Source organism: Theobroma umbraticum, unplaced genomic scaffold (genome assembly GCF_002168275.2).
Source record: "Theobroma umbraticum cultivar Fairchild unplaced genomic scaffold, ASM216827v3 scaffold_81.0, whole genome shotgun sequence".
Lineage (NCBI taxonomy): Eukaryota > Viridiplantae > Streptophyta > Magnoliopsida > Malvales > Malvaceae > Theobroma > Theobroma umbraticum.
Genome location: NW_018397268.1, coordinates 4,017,410 through 4,028,435, shown reverse-complemented (window position 1 = coordinate 4,028,435; position 11,026 = coordinate 4,017,410). Strand labels below are relative to the sequence as shown.

Below are 11,026 nucleotides of genomic sequence, written 5' to 3'. Positions count from 1 at the left end.
AACATCTATGCACAAATTTAATTGATTATGATGGATAAAATATAATATAATTAAATTATAGTTTGAAATAATTATTAAATTATAATTATTTTTAGCATTCGGGATAAAATATAATTATGATGAATAATTATCTTTTAGGATAAATATATTTTTAAATTATAATAAGCATAATTTTAATTTTTTTATGAAAATAAATGTTAATATAATCAAGGTTATTTCTGTTTTTTTATCACCATTTCATTTCTTATTCCAATCTTATTTCTACCAACCAAACACTATAATAAGTTATAATAACAATTCATGTTCTATTCCATTCACTATACCAAACAAAATAATAACTATTTTATTATATTTCAACTTTATTCTATTATCACAGAATAACTATTCTATTCTATTCTTGTCTATTCCACGAGCCAAACGTGCTATAAGAGTTTTTTAGATTTAAGAGTTTTCTTTCAAATATTTTTAAGACTATTCACCACATCTAGCACTTTTTTTGAGAGCAACACCCTTAGGGAGCCCTGATGCTCTGGTACTCTCGAAGGGGAGTGTAAGGTAGAGATGGGTGGTTCGTCGATGCATAGGGAAGTCATCGATTGGCCTTAAAAAAAAAAATAATGAAAAAAAGACATTTTTAACATTTCATATTTAATATTAATGCTGTTTAGACGTTTAGAGTGGAGTGATTATCTTAAAAACTAATGAACCTTCTTATAATTTTGATTGTGCTTGAATATTTTACCTTAATTTAAATATAAACAACAATATTTATAAAATAATATTGTTTTAAGATGAGCTTATGCTCCAAAAACGTCCTTCATGCCTGGCTTGAATAGTATAGCTTGCAAGCTAGCTTAGGTCGCCCCATTCATGAATAATCACTTATGTTTTTCTTTTTCTTTTTTAATAACAATTATAATTTAATGGTGAGTAATAAATTAATAATCTTATAAAAACTCATTTGTAAAATTTAAAATTTTCATTGTCATTTCATAATATATATTTTTTATTTTTAACTCTTCATTATACACAAGAATTAAATTGCAACAGCCTTGTACGTAAAAGTTCGTTAAATTGAGTTAATTAATAAAAGTTGATTAATTTGATTCGATTAAGTTGATTAAATTGATTAATTCGATTAAATTGAATCGATTTAATTAAAAAAAACTTGAAATCAATTAATGAAATTAACTGATTTTGTATTTCTTATTTTCATAGCTTCTAAGATAAGAGATTTTGTTGCGAGTAAAACATTTATCCACACTCACATATATGATGTGACCTAAGGTTTTAATTGCATCTAAGCATATAAGGGGTTTTCTTGCATGTAAACCACTCACATGCAAATCATAATTAATGACTGAAATTAACAAAATCCAACCTCTTGATTTAAAATTCATGATTCATGGATATTAATTTAATTTTACAGTTTTACAAAATAACTTGTTAACATATATATAATCAAATTAAATGTATTAAAACTCCAATTATGTAGGTTTAATTTCTAGGATATCTTTCCTTAACTATACAAGAAAAATTTGTACGAGAGGAGCTAACGCATTTGTTTAAATATATCTAATTCTTTTCAAAATCCACTTTCTTAAAATTAAAAATTGGTTTCAACAATGTCTATTTTATTATGAAAATAGCATAACTTTCTTTTAACTAAATTTAGATTGTTATTAATGGTGCATGTAAGATATTCCATAGTAAGATTTTCAATTTTTTTCCCAAAATAAGCTGTGTGTCCACCATAAAAAAGATATAATACCAATAATTTTTCAAAATAAAACTATTAAGTAAATTAAAAAATTAAAATTTTAAAAAATAATAAAATCCAGTAAAGTTGGTTAAAATCAAATTAATCGATTAAACTAGATCAATTTGATTAATTTTTATAAAAAAATGAAAATTAAATCAAATAATGAAATATTTTAATTAACTTAATCGATTTAACTAATTGCTCACTCCTATGGACCATGAGTCTAATTAAGTTGGATCTAATCTCAATTGATTCTTAGCAAAGAATGCGTCTATGATTTATTTTAAACAAGAGGTGTATATGATATCATCTAATTTTTATAATATAATATATATTGTATATAAGAAAATAATCATTGGGGCAAGATTTGAAAACTGAAAACAACAATGTCTTAAAAAAATTAAGGGTGGTCCATGAACAAATGTGGACTCTATTACCCTAATGCTAGTCTAATTGATCACATCAACATAAATGCAATCACAAGTTTGTTGGAAAATATTGCTCCACGCATGAGTTATGGTATAATGAGTATTGCACTCAAAGTGGCTTTTCTATTATTAAGCTAATCCACTAACCTTACTTATATTTTACAACTCACCATGCATTAAATCAGCTTAAATTTTTATAATAATTGGAGACCTAATGTATTTTTGTTTACTAAGTAGTGTAATGCTTCTTTAATCCATTTTCATTTTTCACTTTCTTTTTGCATTTGGGTTCATTTGCAAGCCCATTAACTATTTATATTAACATTGCACACTTAATTTTTTTTTCCTAACAATTTAAATTTATTTTAAGACGATCACCAAACATATATACTTATATCATTAAAACGTTAAAATTAAATTTAAATTAGTAAAATAAAAATATTTAAAATTAATATTTTTAAATATATATAATTATAATAATCAGCGTGTACGGTTAGCTCGGTTGTTACAAGCCTCTGAGAAGTGGTAAACGTATAAATATAAATAGTACTACAAATTGTATGGGGTCCACATTAGCTGATTTAAAATGTTGACCGTTGACCGCTTTTGTTTATTCCAAAGATAAAACGGTAAAAGAGATGGGGCCACAGTGTCGTACTTGGCAACAGCCTAGGTGTTTGCCGTGGCAACGTGGCTCTGTTTATCACATCGTGATGGAAAAGCGATCAGGCCGTTTATCTAACTCCGACCCTTGATGGCGACTCCCCGTGGGACCATGCAAGATCATCACGGGGTCTAAAGTATTTAATTTCTCCAAAAAAAAAAATTGATTCATTAATTTAGTTGCTGTCCTTGAGGTAGGATATGCAACGTCGACTTGGTTGATATTTTTGTATAAAAAATAATAAAAAATAAACGAGGCATGTAATTTATATTTTTTATATGATTTATATTTAAATAACTTTAATATTTTAATCACATAAACCAGGTATAATTTAATCGTTTTTAAATTTATTTTAATTTTACTAAAAAAAAAACAAACTTTAGAGTGAATTGATGTGTGCATATTTTAGAGTTACGTGCTGATTGCATGTTGCACACTTGTTGAAGCTGTGGCATTGCCAATTTGCCACCACACTTCAAATGTATTAGTTTTCCTTCTTTATAAAAGAAAAATCATATAAATAAATCAAATAAGTTTTCGTATTTGGTTTAAACTTTGAAAGCTCTATAAGAATAGTTGCAGAGGATTTTCTTTTTATTCCAAAAACACCATTTTTGTTGTACTAAAAATTATTATTTTAATAAAAGTAGTGATAAGAGTTTTATTTTAATCTAATTTTTTATTAGTGGTGCTATATTAAAAATATTTTGTAATGGAAAATAAATAAAAAATAAATCATTCCACTTTTATCGCATCAATTAATGCTTGACAAATCACAATATGATATTGAAGTAAAAGCCATTGCGCAAGTATGGATGGATTTGATTAATGAAATATTCACTCAAATATATTTACATGATAATTGTTAATTATTTTTAATATGATAAAAAAATTTTAGGTATAATATTGTAAAAAGTTTTTAAATTATTTTAAAAAATTTAAATAAATATTTATTATTCTATTACGTTTACTTAAGTTTTTTATATTTTTATTTTAAGTAAAATAAGTTTTTATTATTAATGATTAATAAATTATTATTAATCAAAATGTCATTTGTTATTTTATGTTTTATGTGATTCTAACATAGATGGTCAAGTGTCATGTATTAATATTATCATAATACATTAGTATGTTATATCATTATCTATCATAATATATTAATATGTCATTTTATTATGTGACATAAAATAATAAGTGATTTTTTAATTAAAAATAAATAAATAAATATTAATTATAAAAATTAATATAAATTAAAATAAAAATATAAAAACTTAATTAGATGTAATAAAAAATAAAATTTATTTAAGTTTTGTTTTTTCATCATTTTTTTTAGTGCAAAATTTACCATTTTGGTAATAAGGACTTTCCTTCGTGAACATCATAAAGAGACAAAATGTTGGGAATTGAGAGACTTCCCTTAGAAGGAGCAAAAGTACCGGAGGTGAAGATAAAATAATAAGTGCTCGTTTGGTTTAATTTTTTTTTTAATTTATTTATCTCTTAAAAGTAAAAGTTAAGCTAAACATAAATTTTCAAAAACTTTTAAAAAAAAATAACTTTTTTTAAAGAATAAAATTAAAAAAAAAAGAGTTTTTGAAGAAGCTCCTAATAGGAGCTTTTTGTTCCTTTTTTTTAAATACAAGAAAATTTTTATTTTTGTTTTAAAAATATTTTTATCTGTTAAAAATAATTACAATATAACTTTTTCAAAAAAAATACCCTTTACAATAATTTTAATTAAAATTAAAATTTATAAAAAATAACTTACAAAAAATATTTACCAAACAACTTCAACTTAATTCTAAAAACTATTATTTTTTATAAAAATTTTATAATAAATTTTAAATTAAAAAAAAACTAAACCAAACAGCGTCAAAATCCAACTTCAGATTTTTTGTCACGTAATCTTTCTCTGGGTCCCACTTCTAACACTTGGCATGGCGGTGGGGCCATCAAAAACCAGAAAATCATGCAGTCATATACGAAAAAATAATAAAAAAATATTAATCCTAACGAATAAAGAAATAAAAGTGTAAAGGGCTGTTTAGTTTTAAAGTGTATTTTCCTAGTTATTTTATTTACACACAATATATGATTAAGAGAACAAGTTCCTTTTATAAATTTTAAAATTTAAAAACAAAAAGATTTTGATTTTTTATTTTTTCGAGTACATTTCCTTAATATTATATAAAATAAAATGAAGATTTTTTATTCGTATGAATAAATAATTTAATTTTCTTTTCTGCAAAAAATAAGGAAAGACAAAAGAAAAGGAAAAAGAAAACTGTGTAGAAATACTACCCGCCAACCACACCATTGTCTATGTCTCCTAATGCCTGAAGAAATTTCCTTATTTTGTGGTTTTCTAGTTGTTGATGAACAGAGAATAACAAAAGAAAGAACCCGTTCTTTACAACAGGGAAAGATTAAACAAATTCTTTTCTTTTTTTGTATTTGAAAGAATGTTGGGTTCTTCTTCTTCAAAAGGAGGGAATAACAGCTATGATTATTCATTCAAGATACTATTGATTGGTGATTCTGGTGTTGGCAAAAGTAGCTTACTCGTTAGTTTCATCTCCAACTTTGTTCATGATCTTTCTCCTACCATTGGTACTCTCTTTTTCAACTCTTCTTGTTTCTTGCATGTTGGTTTTGGCTTTGGCATTCTCACCCAGAATTCGTTTTGAGTTTTTTTTTTTTTAACTTAGTATTCACACACACACACACATATAATTTTATTAATCTATATATTTGTATTTATATATTCTTTTTATAGCTCAAGCTATCTAACAGTTTCATTAGTAGCCCTCCAGAAAAAAATCAAATGAATGGAAGTCGTTGTTTTTTATGTATTGGGGTGGCAAGAGATTGAAGAGAAGGACATTCGAAGCAATCCTTTTTTTTATCCAATTGTTTTTAGGGAGTTTGAAATTAATGGAAAATATTATGTTCATAATTAGAACTACTAAAATTATATGTTAAAAGAAAGAGAATGAAAGCTGGGGTGGAAGCTGAGATGGCACACCTAAAAAGAATGAACTTTGGGTGAAATTGTTTTTATTCAGGAGATAGACTCAATGGTTTAGGTTGCTCTAGTTTGAATAGATTGGATGAAACAGTGAACAGATGAACAGTTTAGACAATTGCTGCTGAAATAGATAACCGTAAAAGACTAGACATGGGAATTAATTCACTTGGTCTGCAGCTCCGTCCTGGTCATTCTAGGATCCACCTGTTACCACAATGATAGGCACACATATGTCTTGCTTAGAACTTGTCAGGAACAGAAAAAGATTTGAAAGGAATGCAAAATGTAAACAAACAAGAGAAAAGCTCTGACTTTACTCTGTATTCTTGGACATCTCTGCGTCCTATCCTTTAGCAAATATTGCTTTAGCACTATTGCAGTCTACATGTTCTAAACTTTTATGGATCATGTATATTGAGTTTTGTTTGTTGTTTTGAGTGTTTCCAGGGGTGGATTTCAAAATCAAGATGGTCACAATTGGTGGGAAAAGATTGAAACTTACAATTTGGGACACAGGTAATTGATGGATATTGCCAACACCTTGTAACTAGTTATCACTTAGAGTTCTACACTGCATGGATCTTGATAGGATTTCATTGCTTGTTCTGGCGTTTCCCTTCTCCATCTGGTTTGTTACACAGCTGTTTTGCATGGCTTCTAGTTGATGCTACTGATTTGTTTGACTGCACTCCTCTGTGGTCTTCAATATGAATAAGAAAGGGGATTCAGAATGGTTTTCATCCTCGCTAGACATAATACAGATTTTGAAGGATGTTTGCAAGTGTTAACTTTTGGTTTCTATTTGAAATGAGATTTCAATGATTCTGCAGTTGTAGTGCAGGAGTTGTAGAAATATTGTAGAAACTTGTGAAGATTTCAACTTTGTTACCAAATGATCAAATTTTGAGAATCTCAAGGTTGTGTCAGTTTGATTTTTGAGTCAAAATGATTATGAGAAGAAGAACTTAGTAATATAGGTAAGTTTTGAGAGTCTTAGCAATAAATGATTCAAGGAGCTTCTGGAATGCAGAAAAGGTCACTATGGAATCTGATATGCTGCTTGATGTTTAGAATCTGCTTTTAGTTGAATGCCTGATGGGCCACTATGCAAAATCTGGTAATTGCTAATAAAAAGGTTTTAGATATTCCAGTAATTTTGAAAATATTATCAAGGCTGAATTTCTGATGCTCATACTGTTGAATGATGTAGCAGGTTAGCAACTGTGCCTTATAGAGTGATTACATAAAATGACGGCATCTGATGTGTGATGTGCTAGTGTTTGGATATGCTAATGGGTCCTAGGGAGCCAAAGAAACTTATCTAATAGGTTGCAAGAAAAAGGATCTAGGCCTACAATGTCATAGAACAGTTCAACAGATGACAGGATTAATGTACTGATGATCAGAAATAAAAATTTTGAAATATTGCTTTGAAGGTTGAGAGAAAGTCCTAGATATTGATGTAAGATGCAATAGTTGTTAAGCCTCTGATTCTGATGCCATTGCTGCCGAAGGGTATAGGGCTGATCTTGTACCCAGGGGAGGAAGATAGCATTGATAAGTGCATATTTGAGGGGATGGTATGCTCTCTGTTGGATATGCTGTAGGTTGATGGAACAGTAGGAGCAGATATTGAGGTAGCAGAAAGAGTATATATTAGCCAAAAAGTTCCTGGAAAGCATGCCCTCGATAACATAGAGTGGAACAACTGGATATATATAGACATATAGCTAGAAGTCTCAGTAGCATATTATACAATTTAGTACCTTCTAATAAATTTTCTTCTTTTCTCATTGGAGCTCTATATGCTAATAGTTACAAACTGACATCCTGCTTGCAGGATGTCATTGAAAGAACTTGACAAGAATTATTTCTGAATGGGTTTGCAGATGTGTTAGTGAGAAGCCTCAACTAGGACTTGTGATGTATATGATCTTAAGAAGTATACTGCTGATATAATGATATGCATCATTTTCTTAAAAAATAAAGTGAAAGATTTTTTAAAGACAAAATGGTGGTCACTGCTAGAATGGAACCAACTGTTATGACATATTTCCAAACCGTTGCAGCAAGGAGCACCTAAGATTTGTTTACTGATGTAATAAAATCATGTATAGTGTACATTTTCTTGTGGAAGTGTGTTACCTTTTTTTTTTTGTGGGGTGGGAAGGGGAGCTTTTGTCAGTCTATTATAAAAATTAATGTGGAGTTGCATACGATATGATCAGTTTGGGAACAAATGGACCATTGTTTTAACATTGTTAGCATTTAGATAAGTTAAAGGCTGACTAAATTGTCTGTTCTTTTGCATAAAAGTTGCATGTGTGCATGTGCAGAGGTATGCCTATGAGTTTTATGTGGTGTAACTGTTTTTGGTCCCTCGAACACTTTGGATATAAATTCAAATCTCAAACATCTGGGTTTCCATAGTATATTTTTTTTCTTTCAGATGATTTAAAATGTGCAATATTCATCAATAAATAGTTCAATGACTGCAAATCGACACCATGAGTTCATAATAGCAGAAACTTAGCCTTGAAACTTGGATATATCCCTGTACGTTGCATTAGAAGAAAAAGTGTCTATCCAGTATATAATTCCTGTTGTTCAATAAGAGTTTATTTCTTAAAATGGACTAACCTTAACTTTGTTATTGTGGAACTAGAGCTGGGAACTTACAATACACCTAGTTCTCATGTTAATAATATGTTTTACCTATTGCAGCTGGTCAGGAGAGATTTGGAACATTAACTAGCTCTTACTATAGGGGTGCACATGGGATTATTCTTGGTATGTCCTTGCAACTATGAAACCTTTAGTCCTGAATATTTTGTAGGTAATTTTATTTTTCAGAATTTGGATTTTCCTCCTCTGACCTTCTACTTTGATATGATAAATTTTTTCAAACAATTTTTTGTTGGGCTTCTATGAACTACCTAATGCTTGATGGCATATGTGAATGGATGACGCTTCAAATCAGCTATTAAGAATCTTTACTTCCCTTTATAGGTTGTTTACTTCATAGCTTGTGCACCAGCAAACTCCAAGATCCTTGCACCATTGTTTTTTGGTATTTAACCATTACCATAATGTAAGCTGGTCATATTTTATCATGCAACTGGTTAACCCAAGTGTCAGTATTGTTGGATTTTTCATCTATTTAGGCTTTGAATTCAGATATTAATATTTATTAATGAATATTAGTCTACAAAGAAGATTTTCTTTTTCCATGTGGAATAGTCATTCTTGTTCCCAGGTGTTGGAGGTAGACAATACAGGTCCTACTTTCCAGTACAAAATCTATGGAAATATCTAAATATTTTTTTAACTAATCTGATAAAATGTTTCTATGTTCATTATAGTTTTCCTAAAAAATTTAAAGTGGTTTGCAAAAGATGCAAATATCTGCTTAATACGTGTAAAAGCAGAGGATTAAGTTAATAGCTTATTACTATTTTATGCAGAAATCTCCTTTTATTTAAGATAATTGTGCTTTCTTATCTATTATACAAAATACCAACATTATTAAGGAGCAAGAGCTCCAATTTCTCTGTTCACGGTCAAGAAAGCAGCCTAAACAATGTTTTGTGGCATTCTGCGTCATTTCCTCTTTAACAAGCACCATCTCTTGTTTTCTTGCTAGCGACATAAATGGTCTTTTCTGGCTGCATATATTCTGAATATTTCTAGACACTTTAATCATCATAAGGTCAGAGTAGTTCTGTACTTTCTTGTTTAAGATTTGTTGGTAATATTTGTTGAGACTATTTTGATGTTATCGCTGCTAACGTAGCTAAATTATGGGGACTTGAACCCTAATATCTTTGTTCTTCAAAGTTTATGATGTGACACGGCGAGAAACCTTCACCAACTTGTCCGAAATTTGGGCAAAGGAAGTCGAGCTCTACTCCACCAATCATGAGTGCATCAAAATTCTGGTTGGAAATAAAGTTGACAGGGTAAGTCCTATAAAATATTACTCTCTTTTCTCCCATAGAGTACATGTCATTGAATATATATGTCGATGCCCGTGATGAATGATGCAGTCTCAGGGTTTTCTTTACTAGGGGATAAATGCTTAATGGTCATCTGAATGCTTAGGATAGATGCATACAACTTGTTCTTTTTAATTTTTTGTGCTTTTTGAGGTATGTTGTTCTTATGAATGAGCAATGTGCCATTTTCAGGACAGTGAAAGGGCTGTTACCAGAGAAGAGGGTATGGCTCTTGCACAGGAACATAAATGCTCTTTTCTTGAATGCAGTGCCAAAACTAGAGAGAATGTGCATCAATGCTTTAAAGATCTCATTTTAAAGGTAAACTTCTAAGAAATGCAAGCATTTCTCAACTATTTAAATCTCATAACATATTCATAATGTTTTATAAGGGCTGTTAAACTGCAGTTATCTCTCATTATTTGATACAGCTGTTCTATATGATGATCTTTGCTGAGTACGGTTTCCAGTCCATGCTGGAAGCTTTATTTTCTTTCCAGGTTGCGACATATAGTAACACTTTTTATTAGTTTATAGATTCTTGAGGTACCTGCTTTACGAGAGAAAGGATCTGCAGTGGTCAAGAAACAGATTTTGCAACAGAAACAAGCACACAAGGTTTCCCAAAGCAATGGCTGCTGCTTTCAATGAAAATTCAGTGACACTTTAGGTAGAATAATAGACGATGCTACTAAACTACATATACAAGTTACACATGGTGATAGTGGCAAAAAGATGGTCAGACCATCCTGGATGCACTTTGCAATCAATAGGACAGCTGGTTATATGTGCTACATAGTAAGTTTTGTTGGAGACATTGTCATTGGTTGGACTGTAATTTCCAAAATATAGGGAGATGCTGTATCATCTTAGGTTAATCTAATTTTTTTATCTTTCAAATGTTTTTCTTCTCATGTTTATTTCTGTTGTATCTAGCAGACACTCATCATTAGGTCTGAAGAGTTTGTTTGAGGGTTGGTTAGGGAATTAGAGATGTGAGAGCAATACATGGATTGTGGATTGAATAATACCAAAAGAAAAACCCCATCCCAACAGACAACAAGAGTTGTGACTGTTATGATGACATGAAGGTTTTTGATGAAGATGTTGCATTCCCTTGAAAAAGAATATAACCAAACCCACCCATCG

At 29.6% G+C, this 11,026-nt stretch overlaps 1 protein-coding gene across 2 annotated transcripts; it reads left to right on the top strand.

Moving 5' to 3' along the window:
• The first annotated feature begins 5,201 nt into the window (after positions 1 to 5,201).
• On the top strand, positions 5,202 to 10,791 carry LOC110425284 (ras-related protein RABC2a-like). Of its 2 annotated transcripts, none has more exons than XM_021440160.1 (6): positions 5,202 to 5,464; positions 6,330 to 6,398; positions 8,607 to 8,672; positions 9,720 to 9,841; positions 10,070 to 10,198; positions 10,415 to 10,791. In XM_021440160.1, the coding sequence occupies exons 1-6, from the start codon at positions 5,317 to 5,319 to the stop codon at positions 10,526 to 10,528; spliced, it is 648 nt and encodes a 215-aa protein (XP_021295835.1). In that variant the 5' UTR covers positions 5,202 to 5,316; the 3' UTR covers positions 10,529 to 10,791. The 2 variants fall into 2 exon arrangements, with proteins under 2 accessions (XP_021295835.1, XP_021295836.1); XM_021440161.2 differs by having other exon boundaries at positions 10,408 to 10,791.
• The last annotated feature ends 235 nt before the right edge of the window (positions 10,792 to 11,026 follow it).